Source organism: Myiozetetes cayanensis, unplaced genomic scaffold, assembly GCF_022539395.1.
Source record: "Myiozetetes cayanensis isolate MyiCay16 unplaced genomic scaffold, myiCay2020 scf33, whole genome shotgun sequence".
NCBI classification, from domain to species: Eukaryota; Metazoa; Chordata; class Aves; order Passeriformes; family Tyrannidae; genus Myiozetetes; species Myiozetetes cayanensis.
The window spans coordinates 552,163-579,252 of record NW_026087555.1 but is presented as its reverse complement, the minus strand read 5'-3'; the positions used below and the strand labels follow the sequence as shown (position 1 = coordinate 579,252).

General features: G+C 52.7%; 2 protein-coding genes across 3 annotated transcripts in view; one reads left to right on the top strand and one right to left on the bottom strand.

Annotated features, from left to right (window-relative positions):
- Positions 1-774, bottom strand: part of CDS1 (CDP-diacylglycerol synthase 1) — a 32,419-nt gene extending 31,645 nt beyond the window's left edge. Inside the window, exon 1 of the mRNA XM_050327313.1 lies at positions 427-774. Coding sequence (XP_050183270.1) covers positions 427-525 — 99 coding nt within the window. The 5' untranslated portion in view covers positions 526-774. The remainder of the gene's footprint in view (positions 1-426) is intronic.
- A 16,196-nt stretch (positions 775-16,970) lies between these two features.
- On the top strand, positions 16,971-20,584 carry NKX6-1 (NK6 homeobox 1). Of its 2 annotated transcripts, none has more exons than XM_050327327.1 (3): positions 16,971-17,571; positions 18,279-18,380; positions 19,333-20,584. In XM_050327327.1, the coding sequence occupies exons 1-3, from the start codon at positions 16,971-16,973 to the stop codon at positions 19,470-19,472; spliced, it is 843 nt and encodes a 280-aa protein (XP_050183284.1). In that variant the 3' UTR covers positions 19,473-20,584. The 2 variants fall into 2 exon arrangements, with proteins under 2 accessions (XP_050183284.1, XP_050183283.1); XM_050327326.1 differs by having other exon boundaries at positions 18,208-18,380.
- The last annotated feature ends 6,506 nt before the right edge of the window (positions 20,585-27,090 follow it).

Sequence of the window (27,090 nt, the reverse complement as noted above, 5' to 3'; positions counted from 1 at the left end):
CTGTTCTTATCTCAACCCAGAGGTTTTACCTTTTTTTCCCCGACTCTCCTCGCCATTCCACCGGCCGGGAGGCAGTGTGGGGGTGTGAGCTCAGCCACCGGTCCTTTTCCAAGGGGTGAACTACGACACGCATCCCCGCAGCTCAGCGGCGCTGAGCTTTCGCTGCGGGCCCGGAGAGAGCGCGGACGCTGCCATTTCAGCGGAGGGCCGGCAGCGTGTGAGAACACGCGTGGGCCCCAACCTTGCGGTCCCTTGGCACTCCGCCCCTTGCCCTGAGCGCGGCGGTGCTGTAGCCGGGCCGGGAGCGGGCAGAGTCCCTTGTGCCGGGGCCGGGGGCGCAGCGCGGTTCAGGCCCGCGGAGGGGAGGCAGCGCCGCCCCGCTGCCCCAAAAGCCGCCAGTGCCACCCTCCCTCCGTGCGTCCTCACCTTGTCGCTACCCGCCTCCTCCTCCTCCTCCTCTTCTTCTTCCTCCTCCTCCTCCTCCTGCTCCTGGGCAGCCGCCCTCCGCCGCCGCCGCGCCGACATCGCGCCGCGGGAGCGCAGCGCCCACCCGGCGGGGAGCGGGCGCAGGCGGGGCCGCGGTCGGGACGGGGAGGGCGCTGAGGCCGCGCCGCGAAGCCCGCTCGCCGCCGCCGCCGCCTCCTCCTCCTTCTTCTCCTCCTCCTTCTCCTCCTGCTCGGAGCCCGAGGCTGTCTCCACCGGCGGGAAGGCGGTGCTCCGGCTGCGGACGCCGCCGCGGCTTCGGGGGCGCGGCCGGAGCCGGCGGCCCGGGATCGGAGAAGCGCCGCGTCCCCGCGGCGGCGGCGGAGGCTGGGGCGGAGCGGAGCGGGCGGGGCGCTGTGGCCCAGGTGAGCCCGGCGCTCCGCCCCCGCCGCTGGCACCGCCCCGGGGCGGGCGGGGGCCGGCCGGGACCGCCGTAGCTCTCGGCTCGGTGCCCGACCGGGGCGCCCCGTGCGCCAGGGGCAGGGTGGCCGTGGTGGTGGGCGCCCGCAAACCCCCCCGCCTGCCCCGCGGGCGTGGAGCTCCAGGTTGTTCCATCCTGATTGCCGGAATGGCCGCGGTCGCGCTGCGTGCCTGCGATCGGGTGCGTCGGTGGGATCCCCTGGGAGACCGCGGCAGGAATCTCCCCGGAGCCCTGGTGTCGGCTCCTTCTCAGCGGCCTTGGACGCCCGTGCTGCAGCCCGCGCCGGACATCGCTGGGTGTCTGTGGAGTGCTTCGCTTCCTTTAGGGATACTCGTGCCCACCTGCTCTGTGCCCATTTATAAAGACAGCTGCGGTGTTTGGCTCGTCCCTGCCCTACCATGCCAAGCGCCCTTGCCGGGTATGGTACCACCGGCACTTACAGCAACTAAACACACCTGCCCACAAGCTCAGAATCAAGAAAAACGTCCTGCGAGGCCAGTTACGTGTGCTGAATTCCTGCAGCAGCCCTGTTACAGTGCCTGTGCCTACTCTCTGCCTGGCCATGGCAACAGCTGTCTGCCCTGGTGTATTCCAATGAAGACACAGTCTAGATGTCACTTCAGTGTCCACACACTGGCTTACTGTGCCTGCAAACACAGGACCAGCATCTCTTCCAAGGCAATGTTTAGCTGCTCCTGCTGTCACCTACATTATCCATATGGTGACTGGTTTCACCGAGCTTGATTGGTTTTGTTTCATTACGTAAACAACACTATTATTATGTCCCTCCAAAGGTATGCTTGGCATGTTTTTGGTGTAAATGCCATGGTTCAGGAAGTTAGAGTGAGATGCTGTGAATGGGCACAGATTATGACACTGGTAAACCGACTACAGTCTTGCTGCTGAAAAATGTGGACCCTCTGGTATTCAGCAAGAACAGCCGCTTCTGTGAAAGGTTTTACCTGTGCTCTGCTGACAATGTCAGGAGGTAGCATGCCTGCAGCATCCCCAAGCATGTGCAAAAAGCTGGTGTGCTAAGAGAAGGGCTTCTCCAGCACAAGGCAAAGCAGAGACACAACGTCAGGCCAGACAAACCCCAGAGGCACAGTTTTTGACACTGGGTCCCTTATGGACGAAGGTGACAGTGGCAGTCCACTGCTGTTCAATGATATGGCCACATGACCTGGACTCTCCAGCACTTCACTCTTGCTAAGTACAAATTTAATGTATTTCTCCATAAGTGAAATAATATGGGGGTAAATTTTGTTGGAAAAACTCATCTCTTCTTTCTCTGAATAGGAGAGAGTGGGAAACAGTTCTCCAGAAGGTAAGAAACCTAAACCATACAGGATCAGCACAGTGGACCCCAGTGGATAATGAGGTGTTCTTTCCACTCTCTCCTCTTCCAGTATGTTTCTGCTATTGAGTTTTCTCTTGCAAGTGTTCTTCCTGCAAAACTCTCAGAAGAAACCAGTTTCCCTTACTTCAAGTGCAAAATGTGAATTTACCCTGTTGGCCCTGAAAATGGGAGGAGGTCTGGTCTCTGCAGCTTTGCCACTCATGGTGGCTGCAGCACATGTGGAGCAGACATCCAGGCTATTTCCCCTGGCATGCAGGTCCCACATATGGGTCAGTAGTCTGGGTTAGGATGGACCCCAACTGAGCTACATTCACCATGGAGCAGCTGAGTGTAGATGAAGAAGTCTGTGTCTTGTTATAGCCCTTCCTGGTAAACCTGGCCTGAAAAATACAGGGCTTAGAATGCTATGGCTTAGGTGCTATGCTTTCACCACAGAAAAGACCTTTCTGTGGTTGACAGGACAGAGACAATACTTCAATACCTGCATAAAGACCATCAAGTATATCTTTACATCCCATCCAGGAGAAGAGTAAGAGCCTCCATCTCTCCTATATCTTTGCTCTGTCCTTAACCTAAACAGTGAAGGGGAAAAGAATTACCAAGAAAAGCTCAGAAGAAAAAAATAGTTGTTTAGCAAGCAGTGTGATGGAAGAAAGTAACAATAATGGTAAAGAAGGAAAAAAATAATAGTAAAGAAGGAAAAGGGGAAAAAAAAAATATGAAAACATATTAATGAGCAGAGGCAAGGTAAGTGCAAGAAGATGAGTCACTGCATTTCGGGAATAATAAAGGCAGCAAGCAATGCACAACTGGTGACAGTGGGGTGAGGGAGTGAGTAATCTTCTGGGCAGGGCCACTGGGAGAAAGAAAATAAAAAACAAGGACCAGGCCCCAGCAGGATCAGGTGAGAGTCCATCCCTAGTTTCACTCCTTCTCTCTCCTGGACAGGTGTTCCTGCTGCTGTCACCCATGGAGTGCTCAGAAATGTGAGGAGGGACAGCAAAAGTAGCTGTATCACAGCAAAGTTTTTCAAGCCTCTCAGAGGAAAGAGGCAGGGGGTGCCCAGAAGAGCTGTGAGTCAGAGGGCTTAGGGATAAAGCAGATGGTGGGAGTGTGGTTGTCGTGCTTCTCAGCTGCAGCACCTTGCAGTCATGGGAGCCCAGTACATCTCTTGAGTTGCAGCTGGTTAGACTGGTCGGATGGGAATTTTCCAAGTCAACACCCTGTTACTCAGGTTCCTTTGGGGCAAGTAACTACACTGTCTGGAATGTAATATCACTTCTCCAAATGTTGTGACCCTGTGTGGTTTCACAACGTGTGGCAGAAACCTCCACGTTCTCTGTGGACAAAGGTATCAGCATGTCAGCCACTGACTTTTCTGATATGCAAATATGATCACCCCTCTTGGATAGATTTCAATATCTTGATGTGTTTTTGCTGCTCTGTCTTGCCTTTGCTTTCTCCTTGTATTCCCACATGAATTTAGTGGCTCATAGCTGTCAGTAAACAACCTAAACCTCAGCTACCTACACAACATTATCTGTGCAGGAAAGCCCATAACAAGCACATCCTTGCACCTCCCCCAGCTGCCCAAAGTTAAGACACATCACCTGCCACGGCCATGCTTCCCCCTGCCCTGCACTCCAGTTATCCACAGCAGGCAGATCTGCAGATCTCCCTTGTTGAGCTGGGAGCTGCTTCTCTGCTCTGTTCCTCAACCTACGTACAGAAGGAGGAGTTCTCTGTAGGCAGACGCAAAACTACAGCCCTGACATTAAAACAGTTATATAAGCCCTTACACAAGCTGCATACAGCCTCCAGACAGAAAGGCAGCCGGCATGGGGCTGCTGCTGTCTCTGCTGACCAAAAGAAAGGCTCTTGCATGGGAGACAAACAGAGCAGAGTTGCTTCATAGCTACTGCAGCAGAAGAAAATGGAAGGAACTGGTTCCCTGTCCGCTCCAGTGCTGAGGAACAGAAAATATCCAGCTCAAAATGTGTTGGAAAGAATGGCACATCTGCAGCTGTAACACTGAGGATCCCTATTGCTGGCATTCTTGGAAACAGAAGTGGTTTGCAGGTTTGGGGTTGTTTGTTTTTTTTTTTAATGGACTCCTACTAATGCACAGAAATGAGATAAATGGAAAATGTCAATACCTACTGGTCAGTATAGACAACAGTGTCAAACCATGTCAACAACAGATCAGTATCCTCTTAGAAAACATTAATTATGAACAGTATTGTAATGTTCTGCATTTAATAAATTTGTAATCTTTTTGCATCCTTAGATTATTATAAAGAGGATAACCCCAAGCCAGAAAGAAGCAGAGGGAACAGTGATACAACAGGCTCAGATCAGGTTGTGTATTTATTCTCCAAAGCACAAGACTAGCTATTAATACCCTGTGCTCCCCTGACAAAACAAAGAACTGGAAAACACTGCCTGGTGCTGCCTTGAGATGGCACATGGGAGCAGGGCATGGGAGCCCAGGTGCTTGGGATATGCTTGAAGCTGAAATTCCAGGTCAGAAGCTCGTTATTACACAACATGTGCACTCTGAGATGAATCCTTCTCCAGCTCTAAGCCCTAGACTCACATGCTGAAAGAAAGGAAAGCTGCACTGGAATATAGGCTTGTATCAGTAAATAAAGAGGCTGCTTTTTCCCCTTTAAATGAATACAACATGAACTCTAATACTCTCTTCCTGGGTTTAACACAGGTCAGAAGGCAGTGATGCTTTGGCAAGACATCCTGAATAGAGTACATATATCTATATTTTAGTAATTTAAATCCACTGACATCAACTGAGTTGTTCTTTTATGTTTAGGTAACATGTCATGTAATCTGTTTACATTTGCTAGTCTGGCATAAAAACATCATAGTCTATGGTATTTGTGGTCGATTATTTGCTTATTAGTTGCACATTTGAACTTTATAAAACAGGCCACTTGTATGCCAGAAAAAACAAAACAATAAAACAAACTGACCTCATTATTTCCAAGTTATGCATGAAGTTTGAGGAACATAATCTAGTGACTGCTGTGAAAGCTCTGGCAGCAGAAAGCTTTGCCCCAGGCTGCTGTCACCTTCTGTTTGGTCCAAATGACTGAGTATTGCACAGCTACTGAGTTATTCTTGATCCTTCCTTCCTACACAATCCCAGTGATGCTCTTGCTTTTTCAAAAAAAAAAAAAAAAAAAAAAGGGTTTGTATGTGATGGGTGCTTGGCAAGCTGCTGCTGTTTTCATATTACATGTGAAATTAATTCTTGAACTTGTTGAGGCTGCCTGAACTTGCCATGAATCTGCAACACACCCTTCCTGTGCAATTTCACATGCACTGTATGTTTGTTATATTATCCATGCAGATCTTTTCTTTTCATAGAAACCTCTGTTTGGAATACCATGATTTATTAGCTTGCAACTCTTCACTGCTGGCAGTGGTGCCTTTTGCAAGGAGCTGTGGGTGCAGAAAAAGGAGAAGACAAGACTGGTGAGGAAACAGACTGGCTGATGCCAGGGGTAAAGACTACACATTTGCAACTCCAGCTGAAGAGGTAATCACTGGATTGTTTAAAGGGACTAACAGCACTGCTCTGTCAAAACACAAGTGACTGCCAGAGAGAAAAGAGGAGCTGGCTCCACTCTGGACAAGTCCCACGAAAGGTAGCACTGACAGAATCGGCTGTTCCCCTGCAGATTTGGCCTAAAGCATCTGGAGAAACTAGCTTACCCTGTGTGTGCTTTGGGCAGGACTGAAGAACAAACCAGACTTCATAAAGTTTTATAAGATGCTTTTAGAAAGGCCTCACTAGATACACAATAATTCCTTCAGGTGTCCCCACAGCTGGGGCTGCTGCACAGTAGCTCACCAGCACCTTCTGAGGGGTACCAGCCTGGTGGAGACTCAGGGCATGCTGGGACGCCTGGTGGAGACTCAGGACAAGACTGGGAGCCCTAACCCACAGGCTGCAGCAGTCAGGAGAGAGGCAGAGGAGAGCGGTTGCCTCCTACACAGCTCCCATCACTCTGTCTGGCAAAACCTTCTTGTCAGCAGAATCTTGCCCAAACAAAGCCACTGTGCCCAGTGCACTCCCCAGCAGTTTCACCGGTGCTGAAGACCATTTCTGTTAATATATATATGGTTGGCACCAGCCTTAATGCTGCAAGTTCCTGCAACTTGCAGCCAGCTGTAAGAGATAATCCCTTCTGTATGATGTCAAGGGAAGTGTGCTTGTGCCCAAACTTTACTTCCCTCTTAAGTCTCGGGTCATTCTGGTTTATGTAACTGAGCAGACCACAAGGCTCTCTGACAGCTGGGCTCTCAGGGAATGGGCTTTCCTACCGCACTGTGAGCAATCCACATTTTTTTCTATGGCAACAGACGTACTCCCCCACATGGCAGATATGAGGGCAAGCCCTGGTCCCATCAGTGGGTATTTTGCCATCTTCTTATGCTGAGGCAAAACTGTTTGGCAGTTTCAGCAACATTTCCTATTCACATGTCAGAGTAATGTTTCCATGTGAAGTATTTACTGTTTACTTGATTTGTGGTGCACAGAGCACAGCTTGCACTTGTCACTGAATTTGCTCCCACCACCGCCTTTTTATACCACTTTCAAGAAGTTGTATGTCATTTCATATAATTGAACTCTAGTATTACCCACCCTATTACATTTGACTTCATAAGAAAAGTTCATCTAAGGTATGACCAGGCATATCACCATTGATTTTTAGCAGTTTATGAAATATCACTCTGTTCTGCCAGCAATATCATCTTACTATCTTATCTCAAGGGACGGGAGGAGCATTATGGCACACTTGAAGTGTATTTTATAAGTGGTGATCAGCCAACAGGATGCAATTAAGCCAAGTATTACAGTCACGATCTGGAAAGGTTGCCCAGTAAAGTCTTGGTTTGCTGCCATTTTCTTGTGGTAGTCTTCAGATTGAAGTACATACTTGTACTTTAAAAAGGTGTTCCTGTATATTCACTTAGGTGAATTCTCTGAGAGTTATCTTCCAGGAGGATAGTCATAAAGATACACTCACTAGAAATTACTGGCTATGCCTTTGGCATCTTTGCCATCTTTTTGCAAACCCTGTGGACTGGAACAAGATTCTGAGCTCTTTACTAGGGGGATACATGTTGAGAGAAGTGTCTTCCCCTTACCTAAAGATCTAAGAAAAAGTGAGCTTCAAAAGACAGAGACTCATGGCCTCTTCTCCTTTTTAAGATTCCAGACTTGTGGTTGAAAGCCTCTCAGCAAATCTTGACTAGTGACTTCTGGATGTATGCCACAGCACTCAGGTTCCTGATCTCACTTTTCTCCTCCCTAAGTAACCAGCATATGCAGAGGCAGCTGTCAGCAAATTCTTCTTATGCCTCTTTTTCTTACTTGAAGGTGCCAGATTTATTGGAAAAGCACTTGATCATGGACAGCGTCTTCTAGAGACTTGCTTTGTGTGCTAAAAGGTCCAAGGCATCTGGGGTCAACTAGACTGTTCCCCATCCCCCAAACCCCTCAGCTGGCTACCTGCCTCGATCACAGTGAAGGAGGGAACTGTAACACCAGAAGGATTGGGTTCTGGTTGCCCAAAAGAGGCATCAGTTCTACTTCTTAGCATTTTTAGCTCTCTCTGAGGCTCTGACCAAACTGGCTGGTCCTGAAACAGGTACTGCCAGAAGAGCAGGAGCCAAAATGGGAATGGAAAGCAACAACAACAAGTGGCTTTCTACTGCTTCTACTGTTGTGCCAGACAGGTGCCTGCTTACCTGAAGCCTGCAGTGCAAAGCCAAAACAAGAGAAAGAAGAGCAGAACTGTATTTTCAGGCTCACTCACTCTTTGATCCACTGTTTGTAATTGCAAACTAAAGAAATTCCTTGTTTGCAATAAAAGAAGACTCACTTTCAGCCAACTGCTGTACCAACATGTGTTCTGAACAACATCCTTCATGCCCTCATGACAGCTAACCAAAGGTAGTACTGGAAGAAATAAGTAAGATAGTATGGCAAGAGACCTGGGTATCTTACTGCAGCCAAGCATTCCCTGCAGCCCTGTCTGTACTGCCACTAGAAGTTCATGCAAGCTGCAGAACATGGTTATGAGAGATGAAAAGGAAAACATGAATGTGAACAGAGCAGGAGCTGGTAGAGGAGAAAATTGTAGGAAAATTAGTTTCCACCAAGGAGCAAGAAATGGCAGTACGCTTCATCCCAGGAGTTCTTGGCAATGCCACTGCAAACTGAGGTGAGAAGTAGGATTCCAGCTCTCACAGTAGGAAATTGCCCCTCCTGGATGCAGGATTTTTAGTGGTCTACATCTCCTATCCTTTGCTTGAGAGAGGAGAGCACAGGGAAAATACCCCAAACCCTGAGCAATCCTCTTCTCCTATGGATTCAGTTTATTACAGAAAAATCTGACCATCAGTCTTCCTGCTTCCTCAGCAGCTCCCAGGCTCCTCAGCATTTTCTCTGCCTTCTCTCACACCTCTGGAGAGCAAGTCCAGCCACCCTGTGCTTCCCTGCACAGGGCCAGCGAGTGAGGCACTTCATCCTCTCCCCCAGAGAATGGGGTTGAGCCTGGCAGAAGCCACCACATTCCCTGGGGCCCCTGAAGGTACCACTCAGTCTATGGCACAGTGCTCGCAATAGCCATAACAAAACCCCATGTGATTGTTGAGGCCAGTGAGGTGACCCGGAGTTTGCAGGGCTGTGGATGGTGCCACACATCGGTGGGACAGAGGGAAGTAACTCCTTCCTGATGCTCAACCTGCTGTCAGGCTGCTCTGCTCCAGGAGGTCCCAAAGAAAGGGATGGTTCACAATAAAAGCAATGGTGAAGGCTCCAGCCCTGGCCCCATCCAGGAGGATGCTCTTGCCCCTTCCATTAGGTCACAGCAGCCTCCGCTGGCACAGGGCAGAAAGATCATGTCCTTCGTGATTATACAAATAGATTCGTACCTTCCTTTACTATATTCTAATAAAGTCACAAAGGAAACAGCCAGCCTCTGTGCAGGTCATGAGGTATTAAGGTTTTGTGGTGATTGGAAGGGGAGCACAGGGTCTGCCCAGCTGCTCTGCTGGAGCAGGGGGCGGGCTTTGGCAGCACATAGTGACCCCCTCTCAGTATTTATCTGTGCACTAAAACTAACCATCCACTTGTTAAGCTAAGAGCTTAGAGGTGACAATGTCAGACAAAGTCCATTATTGATATAAAAACCCTGTAGACAAGTCCAGGTGTGTTTTTCGGCTGGCTGTAAGAGGGAGGCTGAAAGTGTCAAGCTGCCACATTGCTCCTCATACCCTTCTCAGCAGAGCCGGGTGCCTGAGATAGATGGTCCTTGCCACGGAGGACCTGCCTTGCCCTGCGGACCCAGCGCTGTTGATTCCAGCCACCAGCCTGGGAACGCTCCTCGCTAGGTGGAGCTGCCGGAGCGAGCACGGCAGCCCCGGGAACCGGCCCCGAAAACCAGCCCCGGGATCGCCGGGGACTCCCCGAGCCGCACCGCGTCCCAGCCCTGCTCCCAGAGCTCTTCGTGCTCCTGACAACGCCGATGTCCCCCGACTTGTTTCGGTTACACTGAAACTGAAACGGAGCAAGCAAGATCTTTTTCTTAAACTAAGTCGTGCTACACAGTATTCCGCTCTCAGTGATTTCTCCGTCATTTAGTCTAAGCCTGCTAATCAATGTGCTCCCATCAGCCTTCGACGTGATGGAAAAGGCTGACATATGATTTTCTAAAAATCATAAAAATATGCACATAATGATAGCCACTGCCACCACTTTCTCCCTCCCACCCCCATTTAGATCATCACTTTAACGATTTCTAGTTCCCTAACACTGGACCACCGCATGCCAACAATTTCAAAGCTCTCTCTGCTGATTTCCATGGGGGGGCTGCTTAAAGATCGATAGCAGCGATGGACTACAGTACTTATATTTGTGAAATACAAAGTGAAAGAAATTATATAAAAGCTCCAGCTATGACAGTTACATTTCCATATATTGTTTCTATTAATATGGAACCAAAGCCAGACATTATTCTTAGCCATACAGTATACATGGTTATCCATATCAAGAAAGTGCTCACACGGATGCCGGGTAGGGCCTGGACCCATACCCAATAACTGCAGATGTAGGGACACTCACTGCCCTGTGCATGTCTGGAAGGCTCAGCTGGCCAGCCGGGGCTGGGGGATGGTGGATAAACTTCTGTTAGATCTAAATTGCTGTCTTTATGCCCACCTCATATGCACATACACCACACAGTGGGAAATTTCTGTGCAGCAGTGCACAACGGAAGAGAAAATGAAGGTAACCTTAGAAGTGTGGCACCTTTGCAGCCCTTAGGCAAAGACGAAAGAGGGAGATGGAGCACCAGTGCTTCTTGTTCCCACTGTAACACATCTGGCTGACACATCCACTTTGGTACTTTAGCAGGTTTCTCAAATAATTTCCCTGCTTGTGTCTGATCAGCCCTATGCACCCAGTTCTCATGGGGTTCCCCAAGCACACCTCGAAATGGAACAGCCCCAGTGCTGTTACTCCCATTTCCAGTGGAAAGAAGGACCAGTCCTCAGCAAGTATGTGGTTAGAGGGAAATGCCTTGTCTGAATGCCATGTCACATCACATGCACATCTGTGATGACCGTCCCTGGAGGTATTTAAGAAGAGACTGGATGTGGCACTTAATGCCATGGTCTAGTTGACATGGAGGTTGGGTCATGGGTTGGACTCGATGATCTCAGGGGTCTTTTCCAACCTGGTTGATTCTGTGATTCTGTGACTACAGTTCTCATTAGCACCACACAGGAATAGACAAACATGGCAATGCTGAGAAATCTATTGTTCACTAACTAGCTAGGATAAAAGGAGACCTGGCAATTATTAATGTCACAGGGCTATTGCTAGCAGAGCTTTGGAGCTTGGATGCCAGCAGAGTGGTGGGTGCACCTGCAGCAGACCCCTGCGGCCACTTTAAATAGTTTCATGATGTTTCCACACCTCATTGTAACAGTGGAGGTGGTGACAGTCTTTGGAGATGTAAGCTGGACAAATTTCAGGTAAGGCTTGTCCTGTCGAGAGGGGAGAAAGCAGTGAGGGCAGAGCCTAAGCAGGAAACGGGACTGGGGGTGGGAGGGGCACTCGGAGCAGGACCGCACCAAGAATGGTTTCTGGTGAACCTGTGGATCCCTGAGACACACTCAGCACTTGTAATCCTCTCCTCCTGACTTTCCCCCAGCAGGGGTCAGGCTGAACCAACGATCACAAATCAAAAGTAAAAATAACTCTTAGCAGCAAATATTGTCAGTGCTCCAGAAAGGAGAAAAATATTTTGCCTTACTGAGGATACAGAAAATACTTGAACATTTCATTTAAGAAAAGCAAAAGAAATATTGAAATGGGAACAGAGGTGACTGCAAGCATCAGCCTGCAATACCCTCCTCTTTGCAGCTGTTTTGAAAAGGCAATGACCAACTCCTGTTTCCACTCAGTCTCAGACTCCCTTCCCAGTTACTCTGGACACACTTCAGTGTAAATGGAATGAGAAATTCGGATAGGATACAGGGACCACAGTGTTAGCGCGGCAAAGTGACAGGAGCGTGTCCTCAGAACTGACTGGAAGCCCTCGGGGAAGGCAGAGCTCGCAACATCCGCCACCGGCTGGAGAGGGAAAGCTGCTACCCGCAGGAACAATCCCTGCGCGGTCAGAACATTTAAGTAACGCTGAGCGATACCAGTCCTAGGAGGACGTCTCCAGTACACTCCCAGCTAGAGCTGGCAGCATTTCATGACCCTTGGCACTCTGAAGAGCAACACAGGGAGTCTGCAGTCGTTTCGCCTGCGAAGTGATGCCTCTGACTTTAGCTGTCACCAGAGATCTGAAGGCAGACACTCTGGGACAAGAATGCTAAAAAGCAGGTGAGATGTTCCCAAAGGCCCGGCTCCTGAAAATTTTTCTGGCCAGCTTTGTCTCAGTTTATTGCCTAGTGAGAGGACACAGAAGATAGCATTTCATGTGTGGAATTTTAATGATAACTTTATTATATTTTAGTGTATTACTGGCGTGCGATCTTGGTAGTCTTACAAGAAATTTCCGTTTCCACATCTCCATTAAATGTCTGATTCATTTTCTTGGCTCGTGGTAATGCCTCAAGCTACATTACTAAAGAATCAGCACTCTGTATTAGATAAATATAAGACCAAGTCTGATTAACCTATTAACTATTTTTAATTAGCTTTTACTGTTCTTCAGATATTCCGTGTTTTTGAGGAAGCAGAAAGAGAATGAGAGCAGGCTGGTACAATAGAGATGTATAGAGTTAGCATATGGACCGAGATTATTCATCATCATTGGCAGCAGCTCTGCTGTAGGGAATCTTGCAACAACATCACAATTTTCCTGCTAGAGTGAATGCCATAATGGACACATTTGTGGAGTGAATTATGGTCAAGATAGAAAAAATTTAAATCTTTATAGCGTTTTTATGCTCTGTCTTCCTTTTTGGTAATCAGATCTTGATTAAGAGCTGGAATTAGCACCCAGAAGAACATTAGGCTTTCCTGGCTCAGTTCCTTTCCACCACGTAGGGCAGGCAACAAATGATTCAGTGGCTTTACAGTACTGCTACAACAAAAAGGTGTCTAAATACCTATCCATTACTTTAGGAAAGTAACCGACTGCTTGCTTGCAATGAGGAACATACGGCAAAATAGTTTATTTGCTAAATAGAGGGACTATTTGATTTAGTTCAGACAGTGCCCTCTCCCAGTCACGATGACTTATCGAGATAAAAGCTGGGCAGGGTTGGGGTCCCTGTCGCCGCTGCTGGAGGGCTGGAAGAGTTCTGTGTAGGGTAGAGCCAGCGCTCCCTCGGAGGCAGCACCCCGTACACAGCTGGACACCGCAGGCGGTGAGGTGCACTGAGCTGCAGTGTGGGTCCTGGAACATCACCTTGAGGAACATCTGACTCTGCAACGCCAAAGCACTCTGGACCTTTTAATTTTAGGTGTTCTTATGGTTTGTTTGATTTTGCTTTTGGGGTTTTTGTGTTTTGTTTTGGTTTGGTTTTTTTCTCCGTTCAGGTATGCCAGGACCATTCCTAGGCGAATTTCGGAGGCACAGCTGAGCCAGTACTCGTACTTCCTACGCCTCGAACGAGCAACCAACCAACCAGAAACAGATTTTTATGACAACGCTTCTTCTGTGCACCTCTGACTTCATTCATACCTCTGCTTCCGTCCGCGGTGACCGGGGTCCTCATCGCACCTCAACCCCTCCCTGCCGCCGGCCCCCGCCCCTCGCTGACAGGGACCCCACTGCCCCGGCTGCCCTACCGCCCCCCGGGGGCTGCTTCCCCGAGGCCCAGCGGGCTTTGGAGGGGAGTTGCCCTCTTCTCGTGGCTTTGCCTCTCCTGGGTTGCTGCTCGCCCCTGCTCCCCGCTGCCCCGACCGCGGGTCGGCCGCTCGCTCCTCCTCTCCTCCCGCTCCCCCCGCTCGCCCGGCGGCTGCTCCCTCCTTCATTATTTGGCTGGGTAGTTGCTTTATCTGCAGCGGTGAAGCGTTTACGATGAGACCCAGTGAAACTGGTGAAGTGCAGACGGGTATTGGTAAGCAGAGGGTCGGGCCAGTAATCCCAATCCCGTCTGCTCAAGGAGTAGTTTGGTTGCGGCGTTTTCAGGCTGCGGTTTGCTCACCCGGTTAGAGAAGTGTGTTGTTGAGGTGGATTTCACCCCCACCGCTGCCTGGGGTGCTCACGGTGACCCCCACCCGCTGCTCCGTTGCTGAGCGGCACCGCACAGCCCCCGGCTGCCCTCTGAGTAACTTCGCCTGGCTACAGTTGAGGGAAAACAGAAACTGAGGATGGAAAATGAACTAAATATTGATATTTTCGAATATTTCTGGTTGACAGTTATTAAAGACAGAGAGGAAGTAACGCTGACTGCTGCTTTTGAATCCTTTCCTCATGCACGGGCAGCCCTGTGGGCGCCATCCGACCTGCGATGCTATTTAAAAAAAAAAAAAAAAAAAAAAAAAAAAAAAGAGAGAGAGAGAAAGAAAGAAAGAAGTTGCAGGAGGCGATCACCAAAGAAACACCCGTGTTTTTTTTTCAAGATGCCATCCGTTCCTTACAGTAGGAAAGGAGGAGAAGCGTTTGTGCGGGAGAGATAGTTTTGTTCTGCTTCCCCTGGAGAATTCCCCCGAACTCCCGCCCGGGTCGAGAAGGGGGAGCGGAACGAGTGGAACAGGCGGTGCCGCTGCCCGCGGGCCGAGCTGGGGGCTGCTACCGCAGCCTCCTCAGGACCTCAGTGCGGGCTCAGGCCCTGCTTCCCCCCGCCGCCAGCGCGGACCCGCGGCCGGAGCTGCCGCCGCTGCCTTGGCAGAGCTCCCTCGGGACGCTCCGAGGAGGGAGGCAGTGGGGCCGGGGGGATGCGGGGAGCCCCTGTCCCCGCACCGTCTCCTCTGCAGGGTGGGGGAAAGCGGCTCCCCTGGGTGCTGGACACGTAGCGGGGCCGCCCAGCGCCTACCTCAGCGCTTCCAAACCCGGTTTAGTATTTCTCCCCTTTCCCTAATTCAAATGCAAATCGGTCGCTCTCAGGGGCAGGCTCCCCGCTCCCCATGCCCGCTGCCTGAGCCGAGCCTCGGCGCGCCCGGGGCTGCGGGGCCGGTCGTGCGGGGCTGCCTCGGGCGAGAGCTCGCTGGCTCCACTCAAACAGGCAGGAAAAGGACTTTTTTTGGGGGGGTTTACTTTTAGAATAATTGAGGAATGACCCAAGGACAAAATAGTCATAATATTAATAATAACAAAAAATTCAAACTCGGAGACTTAACCCCACCTTCCCGGAGGTGTCCTTCCTGTGACTGTGTCAAAGTTAAGGCAAGATCTTGCCCTGTGCACCCTTTCCCCAAGTGTCTTTTTTTCTGCACCTTTGTAAATTAAACTAAAAGGATTCCGAGCAACAAGGGATTACTTAAAAACAGAAGGAAACATCGTCGCAGGCAAAGAATCACCGTGTTTCAGCTTAGAAATATTTTTTAAAAATCGAATTTCCACACCATCCCCTTTTTCCGCGCTCGAGGAAATCGAGTTCCCCACAGGTACAAGCACTTCGGGCACAGAAAGCAGAGGGTAAAAACTGTTTAGGGTGATTTTGCGTCACTCCTCTTTCCATGGACCGCTCTTTAGGGGCCACATGGGATTTTTTCCCCTCCTAGCCTTAGACGACGGGAGGATTCGCGAGCAGCCGGGGATGCTGGGGACAAGTGTCTGAAGGGGCTCGGGTATTCAACAGTGGTCAGTGGCCGGCCCGGCGGGAAAAACACGCGGTTCTACCGCACAGCGGGTACAGAGAGCACCCCCGCGGGTCCAGAGGCGTGCGGGAAGGGTCGGTCCGCACCACCCGCATCCCTGGGAGGCGCTGAGGCAGGCCCGGCCCGGCCGGGACTCGAGCAGCTCCGCTCCCTGGAGTCGCTCCCAGGGCACAGAGGCAGTAACACTGAGAGAGAGAAAGGAAGAAGGGAGAAAGAAAAGAAGGAAAAAGAAGGAAAAAGAAAAGAAGGGAAAAGAAGGGAAAAGAAGGAAAAAGAAGGAAAAAAAGAAAAAAAGGAAAAAGAAGAGAAAAGAAGGGAAAAGAAAGAAGGAAGGAAAGACAGTTGATATGAATAGATAAAAAGAGGAGGAAAATACAGGGCGAGAAATTATATGAGAGAGGAAAATAAAACAGAGAGAAAGAAAGGGAAAAAAGAAAAGGAAACGAGGGAGAGAAAAGGAGAAATAAATAAAATAAATAAAAAGTAGAGAAATACAAATAACTTTAAAAAATTAAAACAAAACTTGAAAGGAAAGGGGAGAAGGGAAAGCAAGAAAGAAAATTGGAAGGAAGAGAAAAAAAGGGAAAGGAAAAGAGGAAAATTAAAAGGGAGAGAAAAAGGATGAGGAAAAAGGGTAAAGAAAAGGGAAAAGAAAAACGTAAAGGAAAAATGAAGGGACAAGGGGACGGAAAGAGAAGGAAAAGGAGGAGGGGGTGAGGAGAAGAGAGAAGAGGGGGAAACAACGAAAAAGCCAGGGGAGGAGAGGGAAGCCAGGCGAGCCCGAAGTTGGTGGCAGGGCGGGCGCGGCGCGGGTGGGCAGGGCCGGCCGCCGCCCCGCCCCGCCCCGCCGCCGCCGCCGCCGCCGCGCCCGCTGCCGGCCGTGCCCCCGCTAAAGGAGGCAGGGAGCGGGGCGGCGCGGCAGTGCGCCCCGAGCCGCGCCCGCAGCCCCGACAGCCAGCCAGCCAGCCAGCCAGCCAGCCGGCCAGCCAGCCAGCGGAACCGCGCCGGGAGGGATGCGGGGCGCCGGGGAGGAGGCAGGGGAGGGCAGCTCGGCCCCCGCGCCGCTGTGAGCACCCGGTTGCCCGCGGGCACCGGGAGCGGCGGTATATACGTGTACGCGCACGGACACTGCGCGCTCACACGTATCTGCACACCGGTCGGCAGCAGCACCGCTTTCCGCCCCTGGAAGCGTCCGGCGAGGCGCAGCCCTGATGCCCGGCGGGACGGCGGGGCCACCGCTCGGGCGCGTAGCTCCCCGCTAGAGGCGGTGGCCCCCGCGGGCTGGATGCGCGTCGCCGGTGCGGGCGGCACTCCGGGGCCGGCCGCCGGGGCCCCGCGGCGCTAGGGGCCTGCCGGGCCCCCCGCCCCGGCCCGGCGGCGGCGGCGCGGGGATGCTGGCGCTGGGGCAGATGGACGGCGCGCCCCGGCAGGGCGCCTTCCTGCTGGGCAGCCCGCCGCTGGCCGCCCTGCACAGCATGGCCGAGATGAAGGCGCCGCTGTACCCCGCGTACCCCCTGCCCTCCGGGCCCGCCTCCTCCTCCTCCGCCTCCGCCTCGCCCGCCTCCGCCTCGCCCTCGCCGCCGCTCGGCTCCCCCGGCCTCAAGGCGCCCGCCGCCGCCGCGGGCGGGCTCTCGGCGCTGGGCACGGCCCCGCCGCAGCTCTCGGCCGCCACCCCGCACGGCATCAACGACATCCTCAGCCGGCCCTCCATGCCCCTGCCGGGCGCCGCGATCGCCTCCGCCTCGCCCTCCGCTTCCTCGGCGGCGCCCGCCGGGCTGCTGGCCGGGCTGCCCCGCTTCGGCAGCCTCAGCCCCCCACCGCCTCCACCACCCACCCTCTACTTCAGCCCTGGGGCCGCCGCCGCCGCGGCCGCCGTGGCCGCCGGGCGCTACCCCAAGCCGCTGGCCGAACTGCCCGGACGGACGCCCATCTTCTGGCCGGGGGTGATGCAGAGCCCGCCCTGGAGGGACGCCCGCCTCGCCTGCGCCCCTCGTGAGTACCCAGCGTGGCGGGGCAGCGGGGGAAAAGGCCCGGGGAGCCCCACCGGAGGTCCGCTCCCGGTGCTGGGGAGGCCCAGCGCCCTGGCATCGCGGCGAGACCCTCCTGGCCCCCAACACCGGGCCCGGCCGCGGCCGAGGGGGCTTGGCTCTGCCTCGCTTTCTTTTGTTTTCGTTTCTTAAGTTCTTTTGCTTTCTCTGTCCCCTCGGTCGACGCGAAACCCTGTAATAAGTCGGTTATCGCCGGCGAAAAGCGGAGCCCCCGGGGGAAGGGAGGCTGCCGCCGCCGTCCCCTCAGGGGACTCTGCGGCCAGGAGTGGCTTTAGGGGCGCGCACAAACTTTCCCCGAGCTGGACTTTTCGTTACTTCCCGCTCACACCGGCTGCGGCTTTTTAAGAAAACAATATTGTTTGCCCGCTCAGATTTTGGATCCTTAAAGGAAAAATAATAGGGGGGAGCAGGGAGGCCTGAGCCACCGCCTTGCCGAGGCAGCAGTCTCGTTACAGATCCTCCCCCGCGAAGAGAACCCCCCCGGTCCCTCGGGGCCGCTTGAGAGCGAAGCACTTTCCCAAATCCGTAGATTAACGTGTCTGTCCCTGCCTTCCCTTTCTCTCCCCCCTCCCTTCGCCAGATCAAGGCTCAATTTTGCTGGATAAGGACGGAAAGAGAAAACATACCAGACCCACTTTTTCTGGCCAGCAGATTTTCGCTCTGGAAAAGACTTTCGAGCAGACGAAATACCTGGCGGGCCCGGAGAGAGCCCGGCTAGCTTATTCCCTGGGGATGACCGAGAGCCAAGTCAAGGTGAGAGCAGCGGCTCAAGCACGGAGCGGTGCGGGGCTAGGGGAGAGGGGAACAAAAGGGCCCCGCTGCGGAAACGGGGTCCGGCTGGGTCGGGTGGAGATGCTGCGGGCCTGGGCGACCCAACCTGCGGGCACACGACTGGGGCTTCCGAGGCAGCTACCGGCACTTCGCCCCTTATTGTCTTACTGCGGAGACGAGATGGTTATTTTTAAAGCATACTAAAAATAAAACAAAAAATGAACCAAATAAACCCAAGCAGGACTGAGAAGCCCGGCACGTGTAGTCTGAACACCACGGCGGTGGCCGAAGTGTTGTGAAAGCCGGGGGAAGGGTGTTGCTGGGGTGTCACACTGTCGCACCGTCACTCTACGTTTTGTTTAAACTCTGGGCTTTGAGGAAAGCGGAGTTGGGAGAGTTGGGAGACCGGGCTGAGCTCCCCGGGAACGTGCGGGGAGGCGTTTGCTAGACCGACTTGGCCAGAGGGGCCTCTCCCCAGTGCTCACGCTTTCAATCTGATCCGCAGACCCTCCTTTGTCACTGCAAATACGTCCCGATGGTTGCGAATAAATTATTGCAGCTTCTACTACAATGAAAATGCCCCCTTCTCCGGCAGCGCCCGCCGGAGAGTAAATACATCTGGTGGAGCAGGGGGGCTGCGGAAGGAATCAGCCCAAATGTGTGTTTCCGCGCCCTAAGCAGGATGGCAGGGAGTGGGCCTCGAGGGGCTGGGGACGGCTGTTGGCCGGCACCGGGACGGGAATCCTCGGCTGCTGGGAGCGCGGTGTCGCGGGGCTCGGCTGCTTTTCGTTGTTGGGGAAATTATGTCATCGGTGGCGAAGCGGGAGTCGCTGCCGCACGCCGGGGATGGGGACGCGCGGGGCAGCGGGGCGGGAGCGACCCGGCCCGTGCCGGTGATGGTGATGCTGATTTCTAACGGTGGCGGTGGGGGCAGGTCTGGTTCCAGAACCGACGGACCAAGTGGCGGAAGAAGCACGCGGCGGAGATGGCGACGGCGAAGAAGAAGCAGGACTCGGAGACGGAGCGGCTGAAGGGCGCCTCGGAGAACGAAGAGGAGGACGACGACTACAATAAGCCCCTGGACCCCAATTCGGACGACGAGAAAATAACTCAGCTGCTGAAGAAACACAAGCCGGGGGGCGGCGGGCTTCTGCTGCACTCCCCCGAGGGGGAGGCCTCCGTCTAGCCCGCTCCGCCTGCCGCCGCTTTCGGAGATGTACAGATCTATTTTTCTAGACTCTACGCGCCCGGGAGGAGGAGGAGAAGCCGGAGGGGGAGCAGAGAGGACTGCGGAAAGCGGGCCCCAGAGGGCACGCCCGCCCCCCGGCGCCGCGTGTTGTTGTAGGGGCGGCGGGGAGCGGCGGGGGCCGTCCCGACCCCGGTCCCGCTCCCGGTGGTGCGGCGGCCGCGTCCTGCCGTCCCTTTGTAAATAAACCGTGAGTCACCGCGACCATAGGCGTTCCTTAACTGTGAATATTTAAAATGTAAAATACCTTCTTTTTTTTTTTTTCTTTTTTTTCTTTTTGTACAGCGGGGGCCCGGGGCGCCGCCACCCCGCCCGCCCCGCGCTTCCCGGCACCGGGGGCACTCCCGGAGCCCGAGATGGTGGCAGAGGGGCCGCCGAGGAAAAAGCCGCCGGTCCCTCCCTCGGGCCGAAACTGCAGCGGCCCTGTGTGCTATTTATTAGTATTTTTGAAACACTTTCTGTCGCGGTCGTCGTGCGGGGGAGGGGGAGGGAGGGCGGAGGAACAGAGTTTGCTTTCATTTACACCGTTTCCAATCAACCGCGTGTTGAAAAAAGTAGCTGGTGGGAATTGTCACAACCACTGTCAGTCAAAATATAAAATTCATTTAGTTGCTGTATTTGAATTTAAAGTGTGTTTTCTTTTGTATCATACGGAATACTATAGAATGTAAATTGTTTTCTTTTTTAAAAAAAAGCTAATAACGATGATATATCGTGATATAGCATCCTAACATTTATTAATTTATATTAAAAATAATTCGGTTTGTAAAGAGAAGAAAAGCCCTTTGCAAGACCAGTTAAATGTAATGCACTTTCTGTTTAAAAAAAAAAAACCAACAAAACGATAAATCAATTAAACCAGTTTAAAGACGTCTGCTGCATTCACTAAAGGGTACAGATAATCTCATCTCATTAGAGATTAAATAAGGAAACCACGGTACAGGAGGAGGGGGGGGGGAAGAAGAGATAATTTTCAAGATCTTTTGTTCAGTCTTTGTAGATTTTTTTTTTTGTTGGTTCTTTTGTTGAGGGGTTTTCTTTGCTGTTTGGGGTTTTTTGAGGGGACTGTTTTTTGTTGTTCTTTTGGGTTTTGTTTGGTGGGGTTTTTTGGTTTTGTTTTCGGGTTTTTTTGTTGGTTTGTTGTTGTTGTTGTTGTGGGGGTTTTTTGTTTAGGTTTTTTGGTTGGTTGGTTGGTTTGGGGTTTTTGCTTGTTTTTGTGGGGTTTTTTTGTTTGTTTTTTTGGTGGTTTTTTTTTGTTTTGTTTTGTTTTTTTGGTGGTTTTTTTTTTGGTTTTTTTGGTTTTTTTTTTAGAATGGAAGTTGTCCACTTTGCTATGGGGGTTCAAGAAGGATACATACAAAATAAGCTGCGGCTTGCTTGGTAGCGTGAGTGGACAGGCACTTTCTACCCGGCCACTGGAGCGGTTCGGCTCAGCCTAAATTAGGCTGTTTAAACTTTTTCACGGGCGGCCAATGCAGGCTTTTATTAAAGGCAGAGTGTTGCCTTTATTATGGGAAAGAAACCACCTTCCAAGAAGAAAACTGAATAAAGTAAGAGCCCGGCTAAGAGTCTAGAACAAATAGACCCAATATCAAAACAACTGGTTTAAAGTGAAACTAATTATCTGACGCGACCATTTCCATACCTAAACGGTCCTGAAACAATCGTGAATATTTTTTTTGTTTGTTTACTTGTTTTTTCTCCCAGGGACCATCAGAGCAAACAGAATCGCTGACATGGGAGAAAAAAGGACCAGCTATTCTAGAGGAAATAAATAAATAAATAAATAAGTATTCTGTTTGAGCATAATTTTCTAAATGGGGGAGGGAGGAAAGTGGAGCAGGATTTTATTCCTCTTTTGGCTTATACAGTGCCGAGGCCGGGAGGAGGGAGTGAGCCCGGCGCTATGCGACTGTCTCGCCGTGGCTGCCGGGCCAAGATCTCTCCCGGACCGAGATGCCGGGGGCTACCCATCGCCCACCGACGCTCCCACCCCCATCCCACACTTTTCCCAACTCGTTGTAAAGGCAGGAAGGGAAAGGTCGGTTGTCTTCAGGAGTACTGAACGGACCCTGCCGGCTCTCGCCGTTACGTTTTTCCCGCGGGTTTTGCGGGGCAGAAATCAAATTACCGCGGGGTCTGAATCACTGGGGTGGGGGCCGGTTGGTGCCGGCTGGAGCCCAGCCGGTGGTCTCCGCCGTGCTGAGCCCCTCTGCACTCCCGCAGAGACCACCCCGCCTCCCCCGCTCCCCCGCAGCCCGGCCGCGGCCCCGGGCCCGGCCCTGCCCTCCCGTGTGCCCCCGGGCTGCCGCCAGTGCCGCTCGCCCCCGGCCCTCCCCGTCCCCTTTTCCAGTTGACTGCAGCACCAACTGAGGCTTTCCAGTTAATTTACTTCTGCACAGAGACCCAGCTGGCCACCAGTTGCAGTTGGCACCGTCAAAGTGGAATCGCAGGGAAAAGAGCCCAATGCTGCCCGCTTGGTTAGGCTGGTTTTGTCTCGGGCGCTGGAGGAAAGAGCAGGAGATTCACATGAGCTCACGGTCCCCCTTCTCGAGGCATGTTTTGGAAGCCAAAGCCGGCTGGGCTCACTCTCCTCCAGGAAAGGACTTTTTAGGAAGAAATTCAATAGGGATCGCTGCCATGGACATCGCAGTGAACAATTAGAAGACAAAATGTCAGCGGGCTTCACGGGGCGTGAGGTTCCCCCCGTGCGCTGGAGCCCGGTCGAGATCAGCCGCAGTTTCGGTTCAGTCTTTCAAACAGGCAGGAATTTATTGCGTGACTGTATAAACTCCCGGATAACGACATTAAAAAAGTACTGCACGACCATGTCTATAGGGAGGGGGGCCCAGCAGAGCCGCTCCCCGGTAGCGGCCCCGCACTCGGGCCCGGGCCGAAACCCTCGCGGGGAGAAAGAGGCCGCGCACACGCGTGGGTAGAGGGGGCGCCAGCGCGGCCGCGGAGCGAAGCGGGCGGCCCCTGCCTAAGCGGTGAGAGATCACCGCAGGCCGGTCCCTACAACTCCCTCCACAAACAGCTTTTGGCTTTCCCTTCTTTCTGTCATAGAGCCCTTGGGTTTAACCCCCATTCCCTTCGGCGTGTGTGTGCGGGATTTCCAGGCTCAGCGGAAATAAAGGCAGCTGTTTCTGGGATTTCCCGGTGCAGGGGAAACAGAGCCGGCTGTTTCTGCGTTTACTTTGCTTCGGTCTCTGCCATTAGGGTGCATTCTTTGGGGTGCAGAAGGTACCGCGGGAGAAGTTCTTGGCTGTCCAATCCCAGGGTGCTCAAAGCATGCCCCTTACTTTTCCAAGGCCGCTGCTTTGACGAGTTACTTCGCAAAAGGAATCCGCTGCGGTCCCTCCCCAGCCCCACTGACTATAACCGCGGGCGGAGGAAAAACTTTTTTCTCCCCCTCGCAGAAGCGCCGCAGGAGCAGGACCCGCTCCGCGCCCTGCGACAGCCGTGGTCACCGGGGGGCTGTGGGGATGGATTGAGGGAGGGAGAGAGGGGAAGCACAGGAAGGACGGGGGTCCCAGGGGCCACCCCGCCTCCTGCACCCCGCTCCTGGCCGGCAGCTGCTGGCTGCGGGAGACATGCATATGGATGCGGGACATGTGGATACGAGCAGGATCCGCACTGCAGTGCCACAGGGCTCCGAGGTCGACAGCCCGGGCTTCGACCCGCGGGATGCAGGTTACAAGGGGAAGGCCGCGGCCGGCCGACGGGCGGGAGCTGCCGCAGGGAGCGGGGAAGAAGAACCCCCCTCCCCCGTGGGGTAATGAAGCGGCCGCTCGGTTCGGGGCATGTGCGCTGGTGGGGATGCTAATCTGTACGCCACTGTCACCCGGCCCCTGACAGGCCCTACACCAACGCTGTCACAGCCCCGAGGTCCTCGTGCTCTCTCATCCCGATAGCAGCTCCCACCCAGAGCCCTTGGAGCAGACAGCAGGCAAGGCAATGCCTACATCCTGACAGAGGGATGCTCGGAGCGACAGCCACACCGGGACAGCACGACAATTTCAGCTATCAATGACCTCTCCCACCCTTCCCCTCATGCGTGGTCTCCTGTTATGAGCTCCTGAAATCCCGTTATCGCCCATCACTCCCCGGTGCTATTAATTTGTTACGCTTCTCATATCACGCACACGATGTTTTCCCTTCGTTCTCCCTCTGTTTTCCACCGTGATGTTGTTTCGTGCAGGACTTTCGTTGTATCCGGGCCAGCCGCCCCGAGGCTTTGCTTTCGACACCCCTTCCCTCGGGACACGACTCGTCCCGCAGACCAGAGAACCCGGGGTTTATTTAGAATGCGGGTGATGGGCTTTCACCCCAGGCCTGCCCCCCTCCCTTCCCGAGTCCCTTCCCCGCATCGAGGCCGCTGGGAAGCAGGCATCGGCGCCTGCTGCGGGATCCCGCGTTCAGAGCCGGCGCCGCTGCCCGCAAATTAAAAAGTAAGATGAACTGCTCCCTCCTAATTGCAGCTCCGCCTTTACCTTCTGCAGCGGTAGGTATTTCCCAGATACATGTTTCTGGCAGCGTTTGCCAGCTGTCTCGAACAGCGGTTACAATTCTCCGTGAGGGACGCAAACATCTGCCGGGGAGCGGGAGGCGGGCGGGCGGCGCTGCCGCGGGGAGCAGCGGGCACCCCACACCCCGCACCCCGCACCCCGCACCCCGCACCGCACCCGCCGGGGGCCCGGCAGCGGCTCCGCGCTCCAGCAAACGTGATTGATAAGAATAAAGATATTGACACAACGACACAAGCAGGCAGCACCACGCTGCTCCCAGTCCCCCGGGGGTTTAACCCCTGCCCGGAGGCCCCGGGGGTGCGGGAGGTGCTCGGCGGGGCCGGTCGGTGTCGGTGTTGCACTCCGGGGCCCGCGGGCTGCGGGCAGCGCCTGGCACTGGCCCCGCGGCAATAACCCGCTTCCGCACACCCAAGTGCATCCCTGTAATAACGTCCTCGATCATTTATTAAAAGTCGTGTCAAGCGAGCCCATATAATTCATCTTTATGCAAATACATCAATGTCAAGCCATTAGTGTATTGCTCGGGTTTTTTATTAAAGTGCATTCTTTTTAATTCAGCTCGGTAAAATACGAGCCCTATTGCTCAAGAATTATAGCAACTATTAGAGTAACATATGGGCAACATGCACTCAGAAAATAAAAATCAACAGATAAAGTGGCAGGGTCACAACGGGGAGCAAACACTTAACAAAATGGCAGCGGGGTAATAGATTTCCCGCCCGCGCCCCCGGTGCTGGGGTGTCAGGAAGAGCCCGCCGGCGCGATCGTGGGGCGGCCCTGTCCAGAGCCCGGAGCCATCTCCATCCGGAGCCGGCTTCAGCCCCTTTCCCGGTCCCTTCCTTGCCGGGGATGTGGGAGCGCAGCCCTGCCCCACCGACACTCACCTCCGTGCCGCCCCCTCGGCCCCCCCAACTCTATCCCGGATTTAATGAGAGAGTTGCCCACATCCTCATCACCCCAGCATGGTAATTGAGCAGATCTATTAACTTGTTACACTAGATTTGTTTAAAGAGACTATTACACAGTCATTTAATCAATTTGTTACACTGGAGGTCCTGACTTATGAGACACTTGCCGTATGATTCCTTAATGACTGAATTAATTTGTTTTAATAAAACCAACATTGTGTACAAGCACATTTCGAGAAATGTAATTTTGGAGACGGAACAGTCCAATGCTTCATCTGATTAAGTCTTTTCTATGGTTTATCAAAGTCAGGAGTTGCCGTCATAAACTGCATGTATGGGGTATTTTTCTTTTTTATAGCGTCATTAATTTAATATGGATCATTAGTTCTTTATACACATGCATGTTCTGACAAATGTACCCAATGAATAATGCACCTAATGTGTTTGGGCTCAAATGCATCACGCCATAAACAGAAACTGCCGCAATATAAATAATAATAAACAATAATAACAACAATTAATATCTCGGCCGCCCTGTTCCCTCCCGTCCGGCTGTGCTCCGGGCCGGCTTCGGGGCGGAGGAGCCGGGGCGCTCCCGCCGCCCCCCCATCGGACCGGGCTCACGGGCGGCGGGAGCGCGGATAGATTTACGGTGAATTAAGGTTAGCCCGAGAGCAGACGTAGGACAAGAAAATCGGTTTTGCTCCTGATGGAAACTGACGTGTGTGGAATAAGTGTAAATAAACACGAGGGTCCCCAAGAAAAGGAACTTGATGGTATCGATTATGTAAAATAATCGCCGCATTACAAATGTTAATGTACTATGGTAATGTACTGCAAACGGCCGGCGTGTGAGGGTCGGCTTTAGCGCAAGGGAAGGAACGAGCAGCCTCTAGAAACGATTCGGTAACCGGGACGGTCACAGGAATGTCGGCAACGTTAACGACAGTAATATCGCTATAGCAGTGAGCAGAGCGACGCCCCCGCCGCCTCCCCACGCGGGGCACCCACACCCACCCGGGACCCCCACGCTCAGCCGGGACTACTGGGGCCGGGCGGGAGGCAGTGATGCTGCTGCTGCTGAGGGTGGTGCAGCCACGCGAGCCGCACGCAGGGCCGTGCAGGACGCCGAGAGCCAAAACGACTTCTGTACAGAACGTCCCAGAGCCTAATTATCCATCAGTCTGAACAGATTGTTTTCATCTAATTTCTTATACGTTGCCTTTTAAATTCTTCGCCCTGATAGTGTGTGTTGGTTTGGGTTTTTTTGTTGTTGGTGGTGGCTTTTTTCTTTTTTCTTTTGGTTGGTTTGGTTTTTCTTTTCTTTTGTTTTGTTTTTGAAAGTAATTTCCGTCAGTGACCTTGCGTTCCAGGAATTCAACAGGGCATCTACTTCTTCTTAGACATTGGACATGTATTTCTCGGACCCCAGTGGAATGTAAATCTCAGCCCAAAACGTGACACTTCTGCTACACCTCTCACCTCCTGCCCCTGGGTGAGCAGCCACCTGGCTCACACCTTCCTCTGAAAACAGTGACCCCAGATGCGAAGCCCACCGAGTAGCATTATTTTCTGCACTGTGATATTTTGCACACAGCAGAACTCAAAATTAAAACTCGGAGACTCTTACTGCTTGAGAAAGTAAAACGAGATGGTGAAAACACATCTTCAGAGCTGTTTTTCACCCTCCTCACACTGTTTCTCACAAATAGGCTGCCCATTATTTTCAAAGCTACGTCTTCTATCCCCTTTATAAACGCAGGCAGCACATCCACCAGCAATGCGTGCAGTATTTAACTAAATGGATTCGACCTTTTGCCCATTTTAACAGATGCTGCTCCTAACCACCCCAAAAAGCTTGTTTAAAGTTAACAACATTAAGCATTGGAGGTCACAAGGCCAATTCAAGGTCATTTTAATTCTGGCTAAAGGTTAATTAGATCACTGCATTAAAGCAAAAATACACTATACTCAACTTTAATGAGGACAGACAGGTTTTTTTATACACC

Bases quoted from the DNA above. Each gene is read 5' to 3' on its own strand.
- NKX6-1 (XM_050327326.1), top strand. From the start codon at position 16,971: ATGCTGGCGCTGGGGCAGATGGACGGCGCGCCCCGGCAGGGCGCCTTC. The intron at 17,572-18,207 runs GTGAGTACCCAG...TCCCTTCGCCAG, and splicing joins CCGCCTCGCCTGCGCCCCTC to ATCAAGGCTCAATTTTGCTG. The intron at 18,381-19,332 runs GTGAGAGCAGCG...CGGTGGGGGCAG, and splicing joins TGACCGAGAGCCAAGTCAAG to GTCTGGTTCCAGAACCGACG.